Source organism: Orcinus orca, chromosome 2 (genome assembly GCF_937001465.1).
Source record: "Orcinus orca chromosome 2, mOrcOrc1.1, whole genome shotgun sequence".
Lineage (NCBI taxonomy): Eukaryota > Metazoa > Chordata > Mammalia > Artiodactyla > Delphinidae > Orcinus > Orcinus orca.
In genome coordinates this window covers 125,663,457-125,689,854 of record NC_064560.1, presented here as the reverse complement: position 1 = coordinate 125,689,854, position 26,398 = coordinate 125,663,457, and the positions used below count along the sequence as shown (strand labels likewise).

At 38.6% G+C, this 26,398-nt stretch overlaps 2 protein-coding genes across 3 annotated transcripts in view; one reads left to right on the top strand and one right to left on the bottom strand.

Moving 5' to 3' along the window:
• Positions 1-18,894, top strand: part of SUPT16H (SPT16 homolog, facilitates chromatin remodeling subunit) — a 33,814-nt gene extending 14,920 nt beyond the window's left edge. For both annotated transcript variants that reach the window (XM_004274099.4, XM_049705480.1), the window contains 23 exons: positions 20-172; positions 733-879; positions 1,284-1,435; positions 2,914-3,086; positions 4,460-4,550; positions 5,356-5,429; positions 5,567-5,679; positions 6,795-6,860; positions 6,975-7,070; positions 7,149-7,264; positions 7,352-7,505; positions 8,018-8,145; positions 8,681-8,816; positions 8,922-9,048; positions 9,313-9,431; positions 9,925-10,050; positions 10,374-10,486; positions 10,778-10,853; positions 11,263-11,432; positions 15,572-15,701; positions 16,324-16,453; positions 16,588-16,665; positions 17,568-18,894. In XM_004274099.4, coding sequence (XP_004274147.1) covers positions 20-172; positions 733-879; positions 1,284-1,435; positions 2,914-3,086; positions 4,460-4,550; positions 5,356-5,429; positions 5,567-5,679; positions 6,795-6,860; positions 6,975-7,070; positions 7,149-7,264; positions 7,352-7,505; positions 8,018-8,145; positions 8,681-8,816; positions 8,922-9,048; positions 9,313-9,431; positions 9,925-10,050; positions 10,374-10,486; positions 10,778-10,853; positions 11,263-11,432; positions 15,572-15,701; positions 16,324-16,453; positions 16,588-16,665; positions 17,568-17,713 — 2,814 coding nt within the window. In that variant the 3' untranslated portion in view covers positions 17,714-18,894. The remainder of the gene's footprint in view (positions 1-19; positions 173-732; positions 880-1,283; positions 1,436-2,913; positions 3,087-4,459; positions 4,551-5,355; positions 5,430-5,566; positions 5,680-6,794; positions 6,861-6,974; positions 7,071-7,148; positions 7,265-7,351; positions 7,506-8,017; positions 8,146-8,680; positions 8,817-8,921; positions 9,049-9,312; positions 9,432-9,924; positions 10,051-10,373; positions 10,487-10,777; positions 10,854-11,262; positions 11,433-15,571; positions 15,702-16,323; positions 16,454-16,587; positions 16,666-17,567) is intronic.
• The window catches only part of RPGRIP1 (RPGR interacting protein 1), a 162,519-nt gene continuing 153,909 nt past the window's right edge, over positions 17,789-26,398 (bottom strand). Inside the window, 4 exon segments of the mRNA XM_049705479.1 lie at positions 17,789-19,283; positions 20,350-20,480; positions 23,176-23,260; positions 25,542-25,734. Coding sequence (XP_049561436.1) covers positions 19,171-19,283; positions 20,350-20,480; positions 23,176-23,260; positions 25,542-25,734 — 522 coding nt within the window. The 3' untranslated portion in view covers positions 17,789-19,170.

The following is a 26,398-nucleotide window of genomic DNA, read 5'->3' as shown; positions in this document are numbered from 1 at the left end:
CTCCCTGTGGCACTGATAGAATGAAAGTAATAAGAGCAGCTTTGATAAAATGATTGAAGCCATTAAAGAAAGCAAGAATGGCAAGAAGATTGGAGTGTTCAGCAAAGACAAATTCCCAGGAGAGTTCATGAAGAGCTGGAATGACTGCCTCAACAAAGAGGGCTTTGACAAAGTAAGAATACTCTTGGAAATAGGCACATTGAGAGTTGAGAAGAAAAAAATTGTGAGGAGCTTCCATAACAGATAACGCAGAGAATTTGTTTTGGGAAAGCTATATATTCATTCACATTTCCATTTTTTATTCCCTTCGGCTGAGCAGTAAGGCAGTTTTCTTTCCAGTTAGGAATGAGGCATTCAGGAGAGAGTTCAGGTACTTCAGAGGGAAACTGAGGAAAATCTCTTGTCCAAAAAAAATTTTGTTTTTTTCTTTTCTTTCCTGTCTGCCTTCCTTCAGCCTTTATGGAAACCTCAAGAGAGAGGCATTTATATTTACATTTTAAATGATACATTAGTTTAATGCCTCTTAGAATACACCAGTGACCTGGTAAAGAGCTCTTTCAGATGTTTATTCAATCCAAGAAGAGGAGATTTAGATATTCTGCAGACTGCTGATGAGTAGTTTGCTGTTAAATAACCAGATATCATCACTGATAATATTTGACTTGGGGGAGAGAGATTTCTTTAGCAATTCCTTATCTGCATGTTAGAAACTGTTTATCGCTTTGATTGCAGATAGACATCAGTGCAGTTGTGGCCTATACCATTGCTGTAAAGGAGGATGGAGAGCTCAATCTAATGAAGAAAGCAGCCAGCATCACCTCTGAGGTCTTCAACAAATTCTTCAAGGAAAGAGTCATGGAAATAGTCGATGCAGATGAGGTGAAAAGAGAGGGGGGCGTCTTTTTACTGTTTTAATGAAGCAGAAGTAAGTCTCTCCCATGCGGCGTTTTTTGGTGTGTGTTCGCCTTCCTTTGATACATAAGTTGGTGTGTAATTGTGCCAGCTCTCTTTCAAAATAACTATAAACCTGCACTGTAGTTTCTGGAGGTTACCCAGTATTTCACTTGAGAATTCCTTGAATAGCTGTGAATTCCACATATTCTCTAAATTTGCTTTACATGTACACCAGTATGTTAAGTGGTGCATAAACCACTTCGTAAGACTTCTATAGCATCCTATATGATATCAGGATATATGTTATCTTCAAATGGTGATATCCAAAAACCCAACACCCCTCTGCCACTCTCTAGTAAGTATTGTTTTATTTCTGGATATACTTACAGAAAGTTCGACACAGCAAACTGGCTGAGTCTGTGGAAAAGGCCATAGAAGAGAAAAAATACCTAGCCGGGGCAGACCCTTCTACTGTGGAAATGTGTTACCCTCCTATCATTCAGAGTGGTGGCAACTATAACCTCAAGTTCAGTGTGGTGAGGTAAGTAGGAGAATTTCAAAATATAACAACAACCAGAGCATTTCAGCCTTTGGCCTGTTTTTTTTCTTGGACTCATTCTGGAATTCAAAAAAGTAGGAGGAGGGGCTTCCCTGGTGGCACAGTGGTTGAGAATCTGCCTGCCAATGCAGGGGACACGGGTTCGAGCCCTGGTCTGGGAAGATCCCACATGCCGCGGAGCAAGTGGGCCCATGCGCCACAACTACTGAGCCTGCGCATCTGGAGCCTGTGCTCTGCAACAGGAGAGGCCGCGACAGTGAGAGGCCTGCGCACCGCGATGAAGAGTGGCCCCTGCTCACTGCAACCAGAGAAAGCCCTCACACAGAAACGAAGACCCAACGCAGCCAAATAAATAAATAAAATGAATTTATTAAAAAAAAAAAGTAGGAGGAGAAAGAATAATCATTAGCCTGCTTTTTACATTATCTTCTTGTCTTATTCTATGCATATTTTTATTTTATTTCACAGTTACTCATTTCTTACTTGAGTATTTGATTGTAAGCATTTTCCAGATGATTTAAAATGCCGAGAAAAATGCAAAATGTTGAAAAAAAATCTTATTAGATATATCGTAATGTAATTCCCCTTCTGATTTTTAAAAAATACTATAAAGAGGGGACTTCTCTGGTGGTCCAGTGGTAAAGAATCTGCCTTCCAATGCGGGGGACGTGGGTTCGATCCCTGGTTGGGGAACTAAGATCCCACAAGCCACAGGGCAACTAAGCCCACGCACTACAGCTACTGAGCTCGCGTGCCTCAATGAAAGAGCCCGAGTGCTGCAACTACAGAGCCCAGTGCTCTGGACCCCGTGCGCCACAGCTACAGAGCCCACACACTCTGGATGGAGCCCACGCGCCACAACTAGAGAGGGAAAAACCCGCACACCACAACTAGGGAGAAGCTTGTGCGCCACAGCAAAGAGCCTGTGCCACAACAAAAGATCCCGCACGCCTCAACAAAGATCCAGCATGCCGCAACTAAGACACAATGCAACCAATAAATAAATCAGTCCATACATACATACATACATGCAATGATGTTATAACCATAGGCTTTAAAATAAATAAGTAAATAAAATAAAAATTAAAATACTGTAAAGAATGCTGTGTGTCCTGGTTGGTTAGAAAGGATTAATTCATGGTGAATTCATAGTGGACTGGTGGAAAGGTGATGCCTTACCATCATGCTGTTAGGTTATAATGAATAAAATTCAGTATATGTTTTACATACTTAGGATACAACAACTTTTTACTGAATTTTTATCCTAAAAGCTTTGGCCATTAAAGTTACTCCAGAGCATTTATAAACTGATTTGTTCTTTTAAAAAAAAGTTCAGGTCATTTTTCCGCTTCAGCTTTGGGATATAGCAGGGAAAGGTAGTGATTACAGATGTGTGTGTTAGTGATACTAAGGACTTCACTAGTTTGTGTAATGAAATGCTTTCTTCCTTTGGTCTCTAGTGACAAGAATCACATGCATTTTGGGGCCATTACCTGTGCCATGGGTATTCGTTTCAAATCTTACTGCTCCAACCTTGTTCGCACTTTGATGGTTGATCCTTCTCAGGAGGTTCAAGAAAATTACAACTTTTTGCTTCAGCTTCAAGAGGAGCTGCTAAAGGAACTAAGACATGGTAAGGTGCCTTAGATAAGCTTTAGAAATCATGTAACAAAAATGTAGCATTTATGGGCGTGTTTATCCCTGAGGCTCTTGTACTGTAAATAGAATTAGATTTTACTAACCTCCAGTCATCCTAGCATTTAGTTCCTCAGTGTACTTTTATGCATGGGTGGTTATTGTGGTTTTATACTGTTGTTTAAAAAAACCTCTGACTGGTTAGGCCTCTGTGTCCAGATCTTCATAAAATACTCTGGCCTTATTACTTTTCTTGAGAAACTTCTGAGAAGTAGTATCTCTCCCAGCAGGCTGTGTAATATTAATCCTATATTGAATGGATACCCGGAATCTTAGTTTGAGAGAAGATCTAATAGCAGCCCTGCTGAGCAAGCAGCTGCCTACCTCAAGAGCAAAGCACTTGACACCTCTTTTGCCTTGAGACTTTTCACTCCCCGATGGCTAAATGGGCCTTCATGTTTACCACCTTCAAACTACTTCGTAAGCCCGCTCATGTTTTGCAGAACTTCCAGGCACCATTCCCCCATGATACCTCAAGTCGATCTTGAGAAATCCAATTAGAGATCATAGTCCTAGGTAGTTTAATAATAAAAACCCCTCTGAGGCTACCATATCTGGCTTGAAATATGTATTCATATCCTAGACCCTGAAAAATTAAGTCCAGAGTTCTTCCAGCAGTAATTCACCCATTTAGTAGTCGTGTTTTTCAAAATGTATAATAAGTTTAATGTGACACCTTTTATCAACTCTTGAATTATTTCAATGAAACCAACTGGGGTTCCACAGTCCCACTGGAGTGATTCTAAAAAACAGTGTAATTAAAGAATGACCAGGCAGATTGTTTTTTAAAATGCACATTTCTAAGTCCTACCACTCCTGCAACTGTATTCCTTATTTTATGCTTTGAGAAACCCTGCTTTATGAAATATTTATTTATTTATTTATCTCTCTATCTATTTGTTTATTTATGGCTGCATTGGGTCTTTGTTGCTGCACGCAGGCTTCCTCTAATTGCAGCAAGTGGGGGCTACTCTTCGTTGCATTGTGGGGGCTTCTCACTGCAGTGGCTTCTCTTGTTGCAGAGCACGGGCTCTAGGCGCGTGGGCTTCAGTAGTTGTGGCTTACGGGCTCTAGAGTGCAGATTCAGTAGTTGTGGCGCATGGGCTTAGTTGCTCCGTGGCATGTGGGATCTTCCCAGACCAGGGCTGGAACCCATGTCCCCTGGATTGACAGGCGGATTCTTAACCACTGTGCCACCAGGGAAGTCCCTAGTGGACTTAATAGGTGAAAAAAATGTTGATTAAAAAAATGTGATTTGGGGCTTTTTTTTTTTCTGAAAGATGCTTTAATGTCCCCTGTCTGTCTCATTAGGTGTGAAGATATGTGATGTATATAATGCTGTCATGGATGTGGTTAAAAAGCAGAAGCCAGAGCTGCTGAACAGAATTACCAAAAACCTTGGGTAAGATGCTATGATATACACTGTCACTCTGAGTCAGTTTTCGTGACTGGCAGTCAGGCAGAATATTCTTAGATGATTCAACCAATATTTATGGACTATTAAACTTAACTGTGTGCCAGACACATTGTGTTATCAGAGAATGTGAGAAATGCTTGAGTTCTACTCCCAGGGATAGGGTGGAGATTTTTCCAGACCAATGTAGTAGATGCCAGTAGTGTTCCAGCCTTAAATTACAAATGTGAGGAGACATTACATACTATATTTCCTTTCTTAGAACACCTCAGCTCATATTTGCAAATTAAGTACTCTGAGATATCCTACTATTTAAATTCTTTTTTCAATTTTTATTTTATCCAGTGTTTCTCAAATGTATTTGACCACTGAACACCTAGAAATACCTAATAACATCTTACAGAACCAAAGACATTTGAGAAACAAAAGCTCTAGGCAGTCTCCTTAGATGGAAGCTAGTTGGGGTATATAGTTTATTTCTGTCCTTCTCTGATGGACAAGAGGAAATATATTGACCTATACCAAGTCTTGGCCTAGGTGATTTAATGAAGCCAGTTATCACATTCTACTAAATATAATAAGTGTTATATGCAGTACTTAATTAGAAAGTCATTTTCAACATATTAACCCAAAGACTGTCCTCAGATCTTCTTTAACTGACTGATCATCAGGGGCAAATCACTCAGCATGTTTGCTTGCCTTATCTTGAAAATTGAAATAGGATATATTGTACTTGACTCAGGTTAGAGATCTTTTAGCCTATTGCTAAAGTTTCTCTTCATTCCTTTTTTAGGTTTGGAATGGGCATTGAATTCCGTGAAGGCTCTTTAGTAATTAATAGTAAAAATCAGTACAAACTGAAGAAAGGTGAGTTTTACATGCATGCAATAGAAAAATAACTTTTTTGAAACTTTTCTTTTTGCTTTGTCTCCCTCTATTCTGTATAAAATCACACTTCTCCATCCTTTCACAGTCATTGACTCATTCCTGTTTTGCTCTTTTAGGAATGGTTTTCAGCATCAATTTGGGATTCTCAGACCTGACTAACAAGGAAGGGAAGAAACCAGAAGAGAAAACCTATGCCCTATTCATTGGTGACACAGTGCTTGTGGATGAGGTATGTATTGCTTCTTCCACTTTGAGTGGTCATGAACTGACTTTGGAAGCGCATTTTTACCCTATGGTTCCCCCCTCCTTTTTTTTAATTGAAGTATAGTTGATTTATAATATTATGTTAGTATCAGATGTACAGCAAAGTATTCAGTTATATATTTTTTTCAGATTATTTTCCATTACAAATTATTATAAGATACTGCATATAGTTCCCTGTGCTACATAGTAAATCCTTATTTACTCTTGTTTATTGCTTATCTATTTTATGTGGGTTTTTTGTTTTTATATTTGTTAAATGCTAGCTAAGGGGAAGGAGAGATCCCTATGATAGCCTAATACAGCTAGGGATAGAGATTGTTTAAGCCAAACCCCTTTATTACATTGTGGCTTGAACTTCGATTATGATAATGTCAGGAACTGATTCTGATAATGGAACTGATTTTTTTTTAGTAATGGCTTTATTGAGCTACAGTTTACATACCATACAATTAAAGTGTACAATTTAGTGATTTTTAGTATATTCACAGTTATGCAACTATCACCACAGTCTAACTTTAGAACATTTTCATCACCTCAGAAACCCTGTGTGCATTAGCAGTCACTCCCCACTTCCCCCTCAGGCCTAGGCACTGACTTTCTATCTCTAAGGATTTGCCTTTTCTGGATATTTGGGGTCTTTTTTGACCGGTTTCTTTCACTTAGCAGGAACTGATTCTTAATAATAGCAAATATTTAAGTGCTCTTATTATAAGCTAAGCATGTTTATGCATTAATTTATTGAATCCTTATAATAACCCTGTGAAGTAAATATTCTTATCCAAGTATGCAGATAAAGAAACTGAGGCACAGAAGTATAAGTAACTTTTCTAATGTCACAGAGCTGGAAAGTGCTTGAGCCAGGTTTCAAATCAAGCCTGTATTCTTAATCATGATCCCAGCGTTGCCTCCCAAATTGTAGTTCCTGATGTGCGTTTCAGAAGATAACTGGTTTTATTTGTTGTCAAAGATTTTTTAGGACCAGAAGGTTCAAAGCATGGCCCAGCTATTTACTGGGTTTGAAAGTGAAAGTGTTTCACTTAAATGCTCTTACAGATGTCTAACTTCCTACTTGTATTCCAGGATGGCCCGGCTACCATTCTCACTTCTGTGAAGAAGAAAGTGAAGAACGTGGGGATTTTTCTAAAGGTAGGAAGAAGATAAATGAGTGGTGTAGGAAGTTTGATACAGTGAAGAAGATAAACAATATTGGCTAAAATAATTAAGACCTGAATTTCTGATTATGATTTTTTTCCCCCATAGAATGAGGATGAGGAAGAAGAGGAAGAGGAGAAAGATGAGGCTGAGGACCTGTTGGGAAGAGGTTCCCGAGCAGCATTACTTACAGAAAGAACACGAGTAAGTTTACTGTATTAAGTTTACTGTATTACTTTGATGGTTCACAGGTTTTGATAACTTGGGTTTTCCCTTCTCCAGAATGAGATGACTGCAGAAGAAAAGCGAAGAGCACATCAAAAAGAACTGGCAGCTCAACTCAATGAGGAAGCAAAGAGGCGATTGACTGAACAGAAAGGGGAACAGCAGATTCAGAAGTAAGAGTTTGCATGGAGTTGTAAGATTGTTTTAGGGTTATATGTGTTGTGCAGAAATTTCTCAAAAACATCTTATTCCCACTCCAGAGCTCGTAAATCTAATGTGTCCTATAAAAACCCGTCTTTGATGCCTAAGGAACCACATATTCGGGAAATGAAGATCTACATTGATAAGAAATATGAGACTGTAATAATGCCTGTGTTTGGCATTGCGACACCTTTTCACATTGCCACAATAAAGGTACTAACTTTGAATCAAGCTCCATCCAAACAGTGTCTTAAAATAGATGACTCTCCTGCTTATCATAGATGACTGTCTTGTCTGCATTGTCTCTCACATTCTGCTCCTTCTGACGCTACCTTTCCCGCATTACTGACTTTCCCCCATCCCTAATCTCCTGCTGTCATTTTTCTTCCTTTCCAGTTTGCACTTTGGAGAAAGTTAAATGATCTAGTCTAGAAACATAATTTGCCTGTTTCTCTTTGAACTTTGAGAATTTTTTAACCTTTTTTCATAAATGTGGCACAGAGAAAGAGCTTTGAGAACTCAGTGATTCTTTTGGAAACACACATTTGGTCATATAAAAAAATAGGCTAAATATGTAGTTTATTAGTTTTAGATTAAGGATTACAAGCTAGGTTTAGCAGCTTGTAACTACTAACTTAATTTTAGCATCTCTATAGCTACTGATCTTTATCTAGGAAAGAAATCTGTTTGTTTATTTTGCTAATGCTTTTCCTTTCTTTGAACAGAATATAAGTATGTCTGTGGAAGGAGATTATACTTACTTGCGAATCAACTTCTATTGTCCAGGCAGTGCTCTGGGCAGGAATGAGGGCAACATCTTTCCTAACCCAGAAGCCACTTTTGTCAAGGAAATGTGAGTTCCCAGGAAAACAACCATCCCCAAATGCCTGTTGGCAGAAGTGCTACCCTCAGAAACATTTCGTTCTCTGTGCTGTGTTCTCCCCCATTCTAGTGAATGGCAGCACCTTCCTCAGTGGCACTTGATTAGGTTCACCTTGCTAACTTTGTACTGTTTTGAGGATGGAACCTAATTTAAATCCTCGTGAAGATATTTTATCCTCACTATATACATATTTGGTGATAAAATCTCAAATGTGTGCCACATTGGAGTCTATTCATTCTTGAGGTGGAATAGGATAATTTGGAGAAGTTTATGCTGGATTTGAAATATATGTGTGTTTCCCCCACCCAATGGATTAGTCATTTATAATATTCTCTGTTTAAGAGAGAAGAAAGGGAGGTTTTTTCAGTTTTCCAGACATTGTTTCACCAGTCAGTAGTACCTTTTTCTCCTAAAAGATAATTAAACCAGTTATAAAACATAATAATGGGTTCAGGTTACCTGGCGTAATAAAGAAACTCACATAAGTGCTTCCCCTTTTCTGCAGTACATACCGAGCTTCAAATATGAAGGCACCTGGAGAACAGACAGTACCAGCCTTGAACCTTCAGAATGCTTTCCGAATTATAAAAGAAGTGCAGAAGCGTTACAAGACTCGGGAAGCAGAAGAAAAAGAGAAAGAGGTGAACCTGAACACCAACAAAGCACCTTCATGCAAAAGGACACATGTGGGTTTTGGGGACAAGGAAAGATACGTGAAAATTCACATTGATTTTCATTCTGTTTAGGGCATCGTGAAACAAGACTCACTGGTGATCAATCTAAACCGGAGTAATCCCAAACTGAAAGATCTGTACATTCGCCCAAATATTGCCCAAAAGAGGATGCAAGGCTCACTGGAGGCCCATGTCAATGGTATGGATGATGTCTCATGTGCCTGGGCTTTGTCTTCAGGGGCACATTTGTAGGAATGACAGATCAGATAATATAGTAGGACAAGGAAGTGCTTGGAGGAATCTACTTTGACATCGCTGTGTGGCCAGAAGGAAAGGAAAGCTCTGTACCTTATTGGCATTTCCTCTGACCCTGTTCAAATCAGCCAGAAAAGATTCAGTACCTTCTGGCCTAACCTGATGATGTTCCTTGATACTTAGCTGCTTCCTTTCTTCCCCCCCGCAGGTTTTCGCTTCACGTCTGTCCGAGGAGACAAAGTGGATATTCTATACAATAACATCAAGCATGCTTTGTTCCAGCCGTGTGATGGGGAAATGATTATTGTCTTGCACTTTCACCTCAAGGTATATCTTTTTATCAGCTAGCTGTGAGCTCTTGGGCAAGATCTTTCTATCTCCCTCTTTCCCTTGAAATAGTGATGAAAAATATCACCTATTGCATAAGATCATCAGGAGGATTGAATCAAATAATGCTTATAAAGTCCACAGTGCCTGACATCTAGAAGGTGCTAAGCGTGTTTGTTCCTTTGGTGTGATATATAATGACCTCCAAAACGTATAAGGTCTTCTCCAAATTCCTGTTTCTGAAAATTTTTCTTTAGACAATTTATTACCAACATAATCTTTTAAAAATTTATACTCTTTCATATTCCCAGATGTCATTATTGATGATGACACCAGGGATGGTTTAACTGTTTTTACATAAATGCTGTGGTTTCCAGTGTAGATGTTTTAATATTTTCATGTTTTGTTGTTATCTTGCTTGTCTGTTGTGTAGACTTCTTTGTGGAAGAAGTCTTCTGACTTCTTTCTTGTTCTTTCTGCTTTGTGCCCTCAGAATGCCATCATGTTTGGGAAGAAGCGGCACACAGATGTGCAGTTCTACACAGAAGTGGGGGAGATCACCACAGACTTGGGGAAACATCAGCATATGCATGACCGAGATGACCTCTATGCTGAGCAGGTGAAATTTGGTTTTGCAGGGGAGTGAGGTAGGATGCAGTCCAGATCTGAGTTCAGTAATTGTTATATTTTATAAACAACACCTGAAACTATCTGCAGAACTTTCTCAAGTATCTGCTGGCATGGTGTAGTGCTATGGCTTATGGATTAGACTTAAGTTGCAGGCTCAGCTCTACAGTTAATGTTATGGTGACCTGTAATAAAGTATCTGTGCTAGTATCATAGTTACCAGAATTAAGGACTACAAAAGCACTTCATGCCTTTTGAAGGGATTACTATTAACAAGTGATAACTGTAGTTAATTCGTAATTTTTTCTTCTGCAGATGGAACGAGAAATGAGGCACAAACTGAAAACAGCCTTTAAAAATTTCATTGAGAAAGTAGAGGCTCTAACTAAGGAGGAACTGGAATTTGAAGTGCCTTTTAGGGACTTGGGGTAATGTATCTCCTCCTCTTTTCGGCCTTTAGAAAAATTAGTTATTCTTCCTTTAATAATAATTTAACATGACATATCATGTCCTTTTTCCTATGGACATCCATTCCTTCTTGGAAATGTTTAAGGGCTGGGGTGAATGGCTTAAGACTGAGAGGCTCCCTCTGGAAATGAGTTTCCAGCAAGCATGCTGGAGTTGTGTTTGGAATGGGAAAAGGAAAGAAGCCTGTTGTGGCAGCAGCAGTTTCTCTTGCAATGAGCCCCATCTTAGGTGAGTTTCTTGCTGTCTTTCAGATTCAATGGCGCTCCCTATAGGAGTACCTGCCTCCTCCAGCCCACTAGTAGTGCGCTGGTAAATGCTACAGAGTGGGTGAGTATTTCTGACCTCTTTTTAGGAAAACAAGTGTTAGAGAAAAGAAAGCAAGAGGGTAGACATTTTGAAAACTAGGTCCTTATTGCTTTGGATTTTCATTTTTGATACTTATCTTAGGTATAAAACTTACTGAACAAATGATTCTTTAAAAGTCTCTTTAGTTTTTAAAGATAGTTTCTTTACATAATTTCCTTAAATGTATTCTCCTTGAGGAAAGATTTTGATCTTGCAGATCCTTTCACTGGGGCTTCTTGGTATCTCGTATTTAGTCTTTGCCCCCAAAAACAAACAAAAAAACAGTTTAGTTATCCTTTGTGTAGTGATTTTTAGATCCTGAAAGTGTTTGAAAATGCTAGTGCTTTGTGGGAAGTATTTTTATGAAAATAATCCTGTTCTTTCCTGACAGCCACCTTTTGTGGTGACGTTGGATGAAGTGGAGCTGATTCACTTTGAGCGAGTCCAGTTTCACCTGAAGAACTTTGACATGGTAATCGTCTACAAGGACTACAGCAAGAAAGTGACAATGATCAATGCCATTCCTGTTGCCTCTCTTGACCCCATCAAGGAATGGTTGAAGTAAGTAGACCTGCCAGCAATCTCCCACTTAGCCCATGAACATTGTACCATAGAATATGAGTGTGGTATGTCATACATAAAATCTGCTGGTGTACTTAGTGAAACTGCCTTTGGGTTGTTATCAACCAGGACTCGAAAATTTGGGATCTGTTAGACAGAGCCACTTTTTCCTGAATACCCAACAGTAGTTTATGGATGTAGGAAAATCAGAATCTAAGATCTTTTTTGATTCTACTTGATGGGTATATAAAAAGATCCATACACGTGTGTAATAATTTATTTACAAAAAGTGGGGGATATTTCTTTCTAGTTCCCTATTTTTACTAAAAGATGAGAGAATATATTTTTATTTTAGCCTTTGACATTCATATACTGACACTTCAGCTAAAAGAATTCCTCATAGAAGTACCGGAACCCCGATAAAAAGGGAGACATCACTACATAGGTAAAGGGTGAGGCATGTGTAGCCATGAGTGTAGATTGCTCTGCCCTCCTTCCCCCTCCACTTACCTGTGAAGGGGAGGCACTATAAATATAAATCTCCTCTTAAGAAATGGGTTGAGAGAGCTTAGAAATAGACTGTGAGAAAGATACAAGTTTATAGTTAATATGAGGATTTTCCTAAGAAACATGTGCAGGTAAGTGATATGGTATCACAAATATTTATTAAGTTTGTATGACTTTTTAAAATCAGCTTTATTGAGGTACAATTTACATGTAATAAAATTCTTCAATTTAAGTATATGATTTGATGTGTTTCAACAAACGTGTACAGTCTTGTATCTACCATCATAATCAGGATATAGAATATTTCCTTTGCTCACAGAAGTTCCTCATACCCCTTTATAATAGTCATTCCCCTCCCTTCAGCCGTCACTGGTTTCTGCCACTATGTATTTTGCTTCATCTAGAATTTCACATAAATGGGATTGTACAAGTATGTAATCTTTTGTATCTTTCATCCTTCACTTGGCATAATGCTCTTGAAATTGATTCAAGTTGTTCTACACATCATTACTATATTCCTTTTTATTACTGAATAGTATTCCTCTCTATGGAGAGTCCATACTTTATTTACCCATCTACCAGTAAATAGATGTTTGGGTTGTTTCCCGTTGGGGGTCTTATGAATAGCTGCTGTAAGTGTTATGTACAGGTCTTTGTATAGACATGTTTTCATTTCTCTTGGATAAATGACCTAAGAGTGGGATTGCTGTGTCATATGTTTTATGGTTAAGTGTATGTTTAACTTGATGAGAAGCTACCAAATCCTTTGCCAGAGTGGCTGGAAAACCTACAGCATGTGAGAGTTATAGTCGCTCCACATCCTCACCAATACCTGGTGTTGTCAGTCTTTTCCGTATTAGCCATTGTGGTGGGTGGCTGTCTCATTGTGGTTTCAGCTTGCATTTCCAAGATTACTGATGATTTTTAGCATTTTATGCTTATGTGTCATTCTGTACTTTTAATAAAGTATATTCATGTTTTTTGCCCATGTTAAAAATCACATTGCTTGTCTTATTACTGAGTTTTAAGAATTTTTTAGGCTGGATATAAGTCCCTCATCGAATAGAGGGTTTGCATATATTTTCTTCCAGTAGTTTCTATGCCTTCTCATTTTCTTAAGATGTCTTTTAAAGACCAAAAGTGTAAATTTTTCATGAAATATGTTTGATCAACCTTTTTCTCTTATAATTTCTGCTCTTTATGTTTTATCTAATAAATTTTGCCTAACCCAAAGTCATAAAAATTTTCTATTCTCTTCTAGAGTTCCATAGATTTAGGTCTTATATTTAGGTCTGTGATCCATTTTGAGTTATTTTTTTTACTGTGGTGTAAGAATCAAGATTCATACTTTGCATATATGTAGCCAGTTATTCTAGTTCTCATTTGTTGGAAAGGTTATCCCTTACCCATTGATTTACCTTGGCATCTTTGTTTGAAAAAAAAAAAGAATATGTAGGAGAGGGTCTAATTCTGTATTGTATTCTGTTCCATTGGTTTATGTGTCCTTACACTGATACTGTACTGTCGTGAATATTGTAGCTTTATAGTAAATCCTGAAATCAGGTAGTGTAAGTCTTCCCACCTAGCTCCTTTTCAAAGTTGGCTATTATTATTTTGGCTATTCTACGTAAATTCTAGAATCAACTTGTATCTTTCAACCAACTGGTTTATTTTGTCTAAGTTTATCAATTCTAGTATTTGTGCAATCATATATCCCCTTTCATTCCTAATATTGATAATTTCCTCTTTTTGTTAGTCTGGTTAGAGGTTTATCAATTTTTTTTTTTGATTTTTTTTTTTCCCCCATCATTATGAAGTGTCTTTTCTTATTTCTGGTAACATTCCTTGTTTTGAAATCTACGCAGTGTGATATTACTATAGACTTCTAGCTTTATTTTGGTTAGAGTTTGTATGGTGTGTCTTTTTTTTGTCCCTATACTTTTAACTTACATTACTTTATACTTAAAGTGATTTACTTGGAGACACCATATATTTGGGTCTTACTTTTTTTAATCCATTCTGAGAATGTCTACCTTTTAACGGATTGCTAAAAACAGGCCATTTACACTTAATTATTAGCATGGCTGGGTTTAAATCTGCCATCTTTTTTTTTTTCTTTTTTTTCTTTTTTTTTTTTTTAAAGAAGGTCAATTTATCTACCTACCTACCTACCTGCTTTGGGTCTTAGTTGCTGCACTCCGGATCTTCGTTGCAGCATCTTCGTTGTGGCGTGCGGGACTTTTGTTGCAGCACGTGGGCTTCTCTTTAGTTGTGGTGCATGGGCTCAGTAGTTGTGGCATGCAGCCTCAGTAGTTGCAGTGCACTGGCTTAGTTGCTCCACAGCATGTGGGATCTTAGTTCCCTGACCAGGGATCGAACCTGCATCCCCTGCATTGGAAGGTGGATTCTTAACCACTGGACCACCAGTAAATGTACCATCTTGCTATTTGTTTTCCCATCTGTTCTTGTTGCTTTTCTTCTCTTTTTATGCCTTCTTTTAGATTAATTTTATGATTTTTTTTTAAAGTTTTTTTGATGTGGACCAATTTTAAAGTCTTTATTGAACTTGTTACAGTATTGCTTCTGTTTTATGTTTTGGTTTTTTGGCTGCACGGCATGTGGGGTCTTAGCTCCCTGACCAGGGATGGAACCCGTACCTCCTGCATTGGAAGGTGAAGTCTTAACCACTGGATCGCCAGGAGTTGTCCCTAGATTAATTTTATGATTCTTTATGATTATCTTCCTAGTTCGCTGATTAGCTCTACAAATCTTTGTTTTACTTTTATAATGATTACTGTAAGGTTTACATATACATCTTTAGCTTATCACAGTCTGCATTCAGATAATATACCATGTCTGTTAGAAGGTTGTTATGCTTCCATTTCTCTACTTCTATCCTTTCTGCTATTATTAATCATCCATTTTACTTCTAATATACTGTGAATTCCACAATTTATTGTTATTATTTTAGCTTCTAAACAGCTATCCTTTAATTTACAAAATGAGTAGGGGAAAGTCTTTTATATTTACTCACATATTTACCATTCCTGATGCTGTTCATTCCATTGTGTAGTTCCACAGGGATTTTTTAGTCCTGTGCTGCTTTTTATGCAGTGTTTGAAAAGTGTTGTTCCATATTTTGTTTGGTTTTCTGGTTGTTTAAGGTACAAACGTAAATCTAGTCCTTGGCACTCCCATCATGGCTAGAAGCAGAAGTTTCAGTGTTTATGATTGTGCCCATAATGGCTTGATGCTAGTCTTTCAGACAGGTTTTATGCTGAAGGTTTCTTGTTGTGGTCCTTACTATTATTGTTTTTTGGTTTTCTTTTCTCTTCTTTCCCACCCACTTTGATTCTGTGCTCCTCAGTAGACGTGAATAAATGTCATTAGAGCATTTCTTAACACAAGGCACTTTAAATACTAAAAAAAGGTGCTCTCTCGTGAGGGCTAGTGCTCTGGGAGACCAAACATCAGATGTTTGGGTACGTTGTGGTGGCACAGCGCAAAGAATACCTGCTCCCAAGTATGCAAAGGGTATCTGCTCTTTAGAGATGTTAATGACCAAGATGACACGGGATGTTCTCACAAAGTATAGAGGATTGATTTTGACTTTATAATGTTATTTTTCCCAGTTCTTGTGACCTAAAGTACACAGAAGGAGTACAGTCCCTCAACTGGACTAAAATTATGAAGACCATTGTTGATGACCCTGAGGGCTTCTTTGAACAAGGTGGCTGGTCTTTTCTGGAACCTGAGGGTGAGGTGCGTGAGTGTGGGGTTTCTTTTCTGGTACATAGTGTTGCCCATTATCATTTGGGCGGTTAGGAGAATGCCATATAAGTAGTACGTAGGGGACCAGATCAAACGGGAGAAGCTCTGAATACAACTTGGTATTGTTGTTTCTCCAAGTTAGTTTTACAGGTAAATGATAAATTAATTGGGCATCGGTAGCCACTGACAAGATTTGAGATTACAAAAACTGTTCCTTCAAAGAATTTCTTAGTATTGGGAGAAAATTCTTCAGGTAATCTTGCAAAAATTGTTTTCTAAAAAATTGCCCTCCTACCTCTGTTTAGTGCATTATTACCAACAGTATGTCTGTGGTTAATTTTCCTGGGTAAAGAAGGATGAAGTGACTCTAAGAAATAAGAATGAGATATTTAGGGTATCTAGTGATTGTACCTTATATTAATTTTAATTAAGTCTTTGTATCTCTTGGTCACTCAGGGGTTTGGGTGTTTTTGTTTCATTTTTTCATGTAAGATAGAAATAATGCTGGTGTGCTAAGTGGGTTGAATTAATTCATTAAGTTAATAAAGTAAGTGTTTAAAAAAAAAAAGGAAAACACCCAGTGTACAGTATTATGCTCTCTCTAATTCACCAGGGGAGTGATGCTGAGGAAGGGGATTCTGAGTCTGAAATCGAAGATGAGACTTTTAATCCTTCAGAGGATGACTATGAAGAAGAGGAGGAGGACAGTGATGAAGATTATTCATCAGAAGCTGAAGAATCAGGTTAGTCTTCGTAGGAAAAAGTGTTCATGACTTCTTAACCTAATGTCATTTCTGGAGGCTTTAGAAGGGAAGAATTTTATCATTCCATTTTCCATTCCTGTCTAATAAATAATGCTTAATCAATGTTATTGCAGATTATTCCAAGGAATCATTGGGCAGTGAAGAAGAGAGTGGAAAGGATTGGGATGAACTGGAGGAAGAAGCCCGAAAAGGTAGATTTGTTGTTGTTGTTTTATTTTTTTGAGGCACAGGTTTCAATATTTTTTGCCGAATAAGAGTAACATAAGAACAATATAAAACTGACGTGGAGCCACAGCTACAACTTCATTGACCAGAGAAGAAAATGAGGTCTGGAGTGTGTCCGTGCTCTCCAGGTGGCACAACTCTGCCGACTTGGATGCTTTTTTCATCTGCTCAACCCCCCCGGTGGGCCCTTAGCCATGATAATCTTGTAAGGCTCCAAAATTAGGCTGTTTGGTCTCCAAATCTAAGTCCTATAATAGTCTTTTGGTCTCCAAATCTAAGTCCTGTAATAGTCTAGCTTTCTGGGCCTCTTCCAGGTTAGGAATGTTTTTGTAGTACTGGTTTTAATTACTCTGAAACCAAATGCCAAATGTAAATGAAAGTTGAAAAGCAAAGTACTGTACTGTATCCCAAGCATTGTGATAAGTCCTTTGCATAGATTACCTTTAATCCTAAAACAGTTTTCCATTTTATAAATAAACCAAGGCTCAGAAAGGTTAAGTACTTGCCCAAGATTACACAACTAGTAAGCAGCTGAGTAAAGATTAAAACTGACTCCAGGGCTTCCCTGGTGGCGCAGTGGTTGAGAGTCCGCCTGCCGATGCAGGGGACACGGGTTCGTGCCCTGGACCGGGACGATCCCACATGCCGCGGAGCGGCTGGGCCCGTGAGCCATGGCCGCTGAGCCTGCGCATCCGGAGCCTGTGCTCTGCAACGGGAGAGACCACAACAGTGAGAGGCCCACGTACCACAAAAAAAAAAAAAAAACGGACTCCAAAGTACCTTCTCTGTATTATTTCATGCTGTGTCCAACAGTGTTAGATACCTAAAGCTAACGTCTAGCTAACTAGTGCCACGTTCTTCTGTTTAGCCGACCGTGAAAGTCGCTATGAGGAGGAAGAGGAACAGAGTCGCAGTATGAGCCGGAAGAGGAAGGCATCTGTGCACAGTTCAGGCCGAGGCTCTAACCGAGGTTCCAGACACAGCTCTGCGCCTCCCAAGAAAAAGAGGAAGTAACTTCGGAACTTTGGCCCTCAGCTCCATTCTTCCTTCAGCCAATCCCTGAAAATTTTACATGACATAGAAACTGTATTTTTCCTTTTTTTCTTTTGAAGTTTTGCCATTTGTGTTTATGGGTTTAGGGGGCCATTTGTGCGGACCAATCTACTTGGGGAATTCCAGGCCCACCAGGACACGTGCCAATGGCCCCATCCAGATGGCAAGGGAGGAGGTGTTCTTGAAGAAGGGCAGAGGCTTCCGCTGTTAATAAATACCGTTTCGTTCCTCTCTCTTCCTGTCACCTTCTGCCAGGACATCGTTGGCTTCTGACATCTTATTCTTTGATGTCTTAAAGCCGTATTTCCAAGACATTGGTACAAGGTGCCCCTTAACTACCTGTACCATGGTTCTTGACCAGCAGATTCAATCCTCCATCCTACCCTACTGCCATGATCTTCCTCACATCTCTTTAAGTTCCATCTTTGCAGTACTCAAGAAAAGGTTCTTGGAATTTGCTAATGGTGTAAACCATACAACTTGAGCTAGTGAGTCTGATCAGGCTGGTACCTCCATCTGAGTTCTCCTGCTTTCTTGCCTCATGCAGATTCTGAGGTATTTCTGCTGCCTTGGAAGACATAAGAAGCAGTGATACTCCCTGGCTTGGTTTCATCTTCTTTACAAATTCACACATGGTACAATGGTAGAAGCAGAATTACCACTGTTTTTTTTTTTTCTGATATATGAGGAAAAATGGCTGTGTCTCATGTACTGCTTCTAGTGAAAATCTAGAAGGAGGCTCGAAGGAGTCAACATTTAGATCTGGAAGGGGTAAGTCGTGCCTTGGGCCTAGAATACCCTGACGAGAAAAGAGAAGAGGGAGAGAGGCCACATCTACAACACAGCCTCTCGTCACTGCTGCTCCTTGTTTTTACTTGTCTCGCATTGTCCTGTATTTATCACAATTTCTGTTGAACAGCTTTTTAAGTATTTGGGGAGTTTATCTTGCCATCCTCTCCCTCCTGGTTCTCTCTGCACCCACCTGTCCCACTGCAGTTCCTTCTGTGTTCTGTGACTTTAAGAGAAGAGGGGGGGAGGGGTCTCGGATTTTGTTTGTTTGTTTGTTATTTTCTCCTTAGCAGTAGGACTTGATATTTTCAATTTTGGAAGAACTAAGAGATAATAAACTGTGGTTTTTTTTTTGTTGTTGTTGTTTTGTTTTTGTAAATTCACCTTCTGTGACAGTTCTTTTGCAGTTCCTGAAAGCAAGCCTGCTTCTCGCCTGGAAAAGTACCAAGCCATTAGAGAATAATTCCCTTAATCCAGCTAATATCTCAGAAAGAAACTTTCATCATTCTAAGCTTTCATCATTAGCTTGAGACATCATAGTAAACCAAATTCATGGTAGAACAAGTTGCTTTATAAGAGACTTTTTACTATGGTTCCCTCAGGGTTTAGAATGGAATAGCACTTGCCCATCACAGAAACACATCTTCAGTCATCTCCTTGTAAATAGCATGGAGGGCGGCAGCAGCTTGAAGGGACACCTTCAGCCTTCCTATGGGGGTAGCCTGATCTTCAGGGCTAACAACTTGGAAAAGGAAAAAGAAACATGTCAGACAGCAGTGTCATTCATTGAAAAACAAACACTTAAATACCTGGTATTTTCCACGTTAAGTGCTGGGGATACTAAATAAAGTTATACCTCATATTTTAGTGGGACTCAATCTGGTGGAAGACGATGGAAAACACACAGTCATCACAGTATAGTATGGTAGGTGCTGTGATGAAAACTCTAGGTGCTTTGGGAACACATAGAAGTGGCACCAATCCAGAATGCAGAATCGGAAAAGGCTTTCTGGAGACAATCCATTAGTCTTCAAAAAGTAAAAGATATTCTAAGCACGTACAGCACGTGCCAAGATAGGAGGACAAGTTTGGAAAACTGTAAGAAATGGCAGAAATGAAGCTGTACTGATAAGCAGGAGCCAGAGCACAACAAGCCATTTGTCTTGTAAGGAATGTGGTTTTAACTGAAGGGGTTAGAAATTACAGTTTTTTAATTGGGTTCTAGAAAAGTGGGTCCATTCTTTGGGGAATATATTCCAAGGGGGCACAAGTAGATCAGGGAAGGTAGTCATGAGGCTGTTGAGTGAGTAATTCAGGAGAGAAAAAAAGGGTTCTGAAGTTTAACGGAGGTGGGGACAGATTCAGAACACTTCAGAGGTAAAATTAATAGGATTTTATGATTGAAATGTTGGGAGTGAAGAGATTAGAATCAAGCATGACCATTCTGGGTGGGTAAGAGGAAACAAGGTACACAGTTTTCAGAACACAGTCAGTAAGGGCGGCGAGAAAGTCTGATGTTTAAATTTGAATGAAATCAAAACAATGTGTCTTTTCAAAATTTCCATGTCTCAAACACTGGAGATTCATAATAGATTCTAGTTGTCAGGAGGTATGTGGGCTAAGGTACACAACTGATTACATTCATACTTGATCTAGAAATAAATATAGCTGTAGGGATTTCAATCCAGATTGTCTCATCAACTTTGTAGTGGTAATTATGTATTAAAGGTAAAACAAAATGTATTCACTATTAGGATGATTTCCTTAGACATAAGTGGAACTGAGGAGCACAGAAACATATCACTCACTGTCTAGCTCTTGCTCTTGGATGTCTCTTCCCGATTCCAGGATCTGCCACAGTTCCAGATATGCGTAGCCTACTTCTTGACATTCTTTCTTTTCCTCATCCATAGGGTCACTTACCACTGTAAACTTTAAACTAAAGGGGGGAAAAATCCATTTAACTCAGTACTGCTGATACCCTTAGGCTTAAAAAAATAATAATTAAAAAAAAAGATAAAAGTAACCATAAATTATACATTGTATTCCCTGAATCCCTTTCCTCCATTTTACAAGACTACAACAGCAAAAGACTGAGAAATCGTTTTGATTTAAAGTAACAGGTCTGGAAGGAACTAAGACTTGAGGTAAAGTAGTTGATCAAGTTGTCTCAACTGTTGAGATATAATTCCTTTTAAGATGGTTTACAGTTTTGCTGAAAGATTTGAAATGGGCAGTGGAGGTGTTGAACAAAAACCAAGATTATGGAAGTTAGAAGAGGTTTACTTCTAAATAAAAGTGTTATGCCAAGCCTGAGCAGAGTAAAGGAAACAGAAGGAATACAGAATTGCAAAATTAATATAAAAGGTGTATTCCTTAGAGTTGTAAGTCTTGGAAGATGATACTGTAAAGAACACAGCACAGTTCCTCCTAAGCAGTGAGCAGTTAACAGCAATTACAGGACCCACCTCATACCAAAATCCACCGATGCTCAAGTCCCTTATATAAAATGGTGTAGGATTTGCATATAGAATATACTTTAAATCACCTCTAGATTACTTATAATACCTAATACAGTGTAAATGCTATGTAAATAGTTGTAAATACAATGTAAATGTTACATAAATAGTTGCCGGTACATGGCAAAGTTAAATTTTGCTTTTTGGAACTTCCTAGAATTGTTTTTTCAAATATTTTTCATCCACCATCAGTTGAATCCACGGATGCGGGGGGAACCTGCAGATAACAGAAGGCTGACTATTATTACCTTGACTTAGTCTAGCAAAGAATGATATTGAATTCCAGAAACTGATACCTATTAAATTTTTTGAGGTAAAGTTTACATAACATAAACTTACTATTTTAACCATTGTAAGGTGTACAATTCAGTGTTTCTTAGTATAATCACAATGTTGTGCTACCATCACCACTATCTAATTTCAGATCACGTTCATCACCACAAAAAGAAATCTATACCCATTAAGCAGTCACTCCCCACTCTTCTCTCCCTCAGTCCTGGTGACCACTAATCTACTTTCTGTCTCTCTGGATTTGCCTATACTGGACATTTCATATTCCTATTAATTTTTTAAAAGCTAACATTGGTGGCTAATAGAAAGTGCTAAGGGAGCAAGAATAGCACCAAAAATTCAAGCGTTTTAAGTCACAGCTAAACGCGATTAAGCTGAAAAGAAGAAATCCTGAAAGTGATGCATTCACAGTCATTAAGCAATATTCGTTTGTGATTATGTTTCTGTATCCGTAGTGAGAACTTCAACAAAGCAAAGGGATAATACTGACTCCTCCACCCATTTTCCCAGGAAATGTACGGTAACTCACATCACCGCATCACGTGCACAATAGCAAGTGCTTTAGGTAAACTATGTTATTTCAGTATCATCCTCACCGGAGCCTTCAAATTAAATAATACGTCAAACATCACAGAGCTAGTAAGTGGAAGAGTCAGGATTCAGAACCAAGTCTGTGTGATTACAAAGGCAATGTTCTATCTGCTATATCATACAGGCAAAAAGAAAATCAAAGGTAAAATCAATTGAAATCGAATTGAGCAGAAGATCACAAAAAGAAAAGAAAAAGATTACCACTGTAAAGGAATAAAGGAAGAGAGAGTTGTAGGAATGCTGAGAGGAGAAAAAAAAGCTAAATTTAACATTAACGCAAAAGAGAAACGACCAAATCTCTTTCCATCTCCAAAAGTTACCAGTAAGCTTATATCTGTTTAAGTCCACCGTGATACTGAAGTCAAATTCACGGTTTATTTCAACTGGCTCCTTTTTCAGTCCTTCTTAGGACTAACTGGAGACAAAGTTAATGCAAATTAAATAAATTTATTGGGCTGTTAGAAAAGTAATGGATTAGAACACCAGTCCCATACTACTTCTTACCCACACACACGAAAAGGAGGTAGGGTTGCCAGATTTTGCCAAAAACAAAAGAAAACCCAGATGTCCACTTAAATTTGATTTTCAAAATTCAGCTAAATGAGAAATTTTTTAGTCTCTCTCTCTCTCTCTCTCTCTCTCTCTCTCTCTCTCTCTCTCTCTCTCTCTATATATATATATATATATCCCATGCATTTCATCTGGAACCTCTAAAAGGAGGGCTTCTCAGATTATATGAATAATGACAATTGGCTTTCCTAAAACTTAGGGCAGACCCAGAATTTACTTCAAAGTATTTCTGTAGAGAAATCATTTTTAAGTCAAAAATAAAATTGCTATTATAAAGGCATAATATTCGGTAAGCTAGCAATGGTATGGTACTATGTTTGAGAGAAATGAATCAAATTATCCTAGAGTGTCAAGGCGTTTTGTCCTTTCCGTAGGGGGCACTAAGTATTCAAGTAAATTGCTGCCTCAAAAAAAAAAAAAAAAGTGCTTATCAGGGGCTGGCATGGGTGAGAAATGAACTAATCCTGTGAGATGATATAATTTACCAGGTAGTTAGTCACAAACATAAATTAGACTCAAGCAGATGGGAAATTCATTAGGAGTATATTAATATGAAAGAAGTTATTAAAATATTCTATATCACCACAAAGCCAAACTCAAACTCCTAAATTCCTGTGTGACGTCTCCGTCTCCTGTCTTTCAAAGTGGGAAGCAGATGCTTACTGTCCTCGCTCAGGATCTTGTCCAGTCAGCATGGCGAACAGAAACTGCCTTCGGTCTTTTTGCTCCACTGGGTCCAGGTCTATCACTGTATTAAGGGTTAAGTGGGGAAAAAAGCAAAGAATCATATACTGTTGCTATTTGGGCACTAAAACTTTCATAAATGGTATGTGTAAAACATTGATATAAAGCAGACATTGGCAAAATTGGGCCCATGAGCCAGCTACCTGTTTTCATAAAGTTTTGTTGAACACAGCCATCTGTTCACATACTATCTGTGGTGGCTTTCCAACTACAATGATAGAGTTGAAGAGTCGTGACAGAGACTGGCCCACAAAGCCTAAAATGTTTACTATGTGGCCCTTTAAGAAAATGCTTCAACCACTGATATAAAGGAAGCCTTACACTCTGTGTTGGAAGCTGTCCTGCCAAATGCCAGGATAAACATGCTCCCACCACTGCCCAACTGGAAGAATTCTAGGAGACTGATTTTTTTTTTTTTTTTAAGGCCGCCTAGAGATTTGGATTTTGAAGTAGGTTCAACTCAAGGTCTCAACATCCATTCCCCTCTTCCTCTTCATTTCTACATGGGACTGTTGCAGACAAATAAATTAGCCTATGTTTTCCAGCCTCTATTTTAGCTTGGCCACATGATTGAGTTCTGCCCACCGTGGTGTGTGAAACTGGGAGGTAGCCTTCCTTTCTGCAGCTGCTATTAAGGACCGTGAGGCATCTGAAAGGATGGAAGACAGGCACGAGGGGGACAGGAAGGCAAGATGGGAGTTTGGATCCCTGATCCTGATCACGTGGCCTCAACCCTGGACTGCCCACCCTTGAGCTCACTTTACACAAGTGAGGGAAAAACTTCTATCTCCTATGATGTAAAGAAAGAATATACTTTTTCAAAGGGTTGCGGGGGGGTGAGTTGGGGGTGGGGAATAGAGAACAAGAAACAGCTTTTAGAAATTTAAAATAAATACCTAGTCAATGACTGGAAGATAAAATTAAGGAAATCACCCCCTCCAAAAAAAAAAAAAAGGAAGAAAAAAACAGAGGTAGAATTATAGGAGAAAAGTGATAAAATTAGAGGATCAGTTTGGAAGATCCAAAATTCTACTAAGAAAATGAGAAAATGTAGGGGGAAAAAGTTATCAAAGAAATGCAATAAAATTTCCCAGAACTAAAAGCCATGAGCTTCCAGATTTAAAGAGCCCACTGAATGGCCAGAACAATTAAAGAAAATATATGCACATTATTCTGAAATTTAAGAACACTAAAAATGAAGAAAAAATGTTAAAGTCCTCTGAGGTAGAGGGTAGTCTTCATACAAGCGTTAGACTCCAGGCCTGGACCCAAAGACCATGGACCAACTGCTTTGACATTCTGAATGAAAAATGTTTTCAACATACATTTTTATACTTGGTCTAATTATCAATCAAATATATGGGCAGAATTTTCATGCATGACTATCTCAAAATATTTACTTCCAGTGTATTCTTTCTTTAAAAGCTACTAGAAAATATGATCCATTAAAATATAATAAATCAGAGGGTGACACATGACCCAGGAGATAAAACATCCAGTATAAAATAGAATTAAATTAAACTCTACAAATGGCAGCAGTGGGATAATAGCTGAACAGTGTGCTAAAGAGGAACAAGAAGATAAAGAGAGATCTTCAGGAAAAAAAAAAAAAAGATAAATTATTTGACAGGTTTGATTATTTGAAAATTTAAAAGGCTTCTGGAGGATGTAGAAAGAATCCCAACAGGTATAATGAAAATAAAGCAAATGAAAAATTGAGACAAACAAAATATAAACAAGAAAGAGACTATAATCATGGTGTAAAACTTGGCCCTGCAAGACTGTTTACACATCCATAATAATAGAAACAATTACGATTAATTAAAAATTAAGTTTAAATTATGATCCAACTATATGGGAGCATGGGTGTGATACAAGAGAGATGTTTTATTTGCCAAGATAGGAAGTCAACAGATAATGTCTGAATCAGGAAATGAATTAGTGAATCAGGAAATTGCAATAGAATCATTTCTCAGAAACATGGGGTTAAATAACAGAAGAAATAGCAGAAAAAGTGAAAAGTGGTGTGGTGGACTGAGGGGGGTGGTCAGGGAGGGGTGAGAGGGAGTGATCTGCAGAGAAAGAGTGGAGCAAAGGACTATATTTTAATCAAAAATCTTTTTAAGCCTATTTGATATTTTAAAACCATATGCATATATTACTTTGATAAATAAAAGAAAATAAAACAGTAGGGTCCACTCCAACAGAAGTCCAGAGTAGTTTGGACCCCTCAGACTAAATGACTGTCAGCCTCCTCTCCTGGCTGTTCACCAGGGATGCCTCACCCTTGCTAAAGTGGAAGTGGATCTCTTCTCCTGCTCTTGGTTTCCTCAGGGACACTGGAGTCTCCGTCTCCGACAAGGGTAGATCGTAGAACTTGTATTCCACGTACACCTGTTTTACATTCTCATCACACATCACTTCAGCCTCTGGGTGGAATGCCAGGGAGATGATTTCAATGCACATCTTCTCTGAACCCTGACAAGGAAAATATTCATTTCCTATAGGTTAGAGATGCCATCTAATTAACATATTACTCTCTAGGGATCAATCACAGGCATATTCCACCTAACATATTACTCCTTGAGAATCAATTTATAGGTACCTTAAACTGGCACCAAGAGACCACCTGACTGAACTGCCACCACTAACCATGGGTAATCTGTAAAGAGAATCCAGTTCCTCTATCTCCCAGTCCAGTGAATCAATTCTCCAGATCAGCCTTTCTCAGCCATTGCCACATACAGAAAGAATCAAGAAACTTTCTGAACAGATCGTTTTCTTAAACTTTCTCCATGAAAACCAATCCATCTTTTTCCCGCAGTTAGGTCCTAAGAGACCTGTCAACTGAGCAGTTGTTTTAGCCACTAAAGCAAAGAGCTGCCCAGTGCTCCCTGTATCCCAACCAACCCCCCGCCAAGTACATGACACGGAGCAGGCCATTAGACCACCCTGCCCTCTCACGGCAACTCCAGTTCTTTGAGCTCTGCTTCAGAGTTGCTGCTACAGCCGCCATCCCCTCCTTTGACATCCCTGTGTCCACTTTCACATTAGGGATACCAGGAGGAGGGCTGACATCATGATAGTTTCAAGAAATAAACTGAGGTCAACATTAAGTCCCCCACCTTGTACAGTGTAGCAG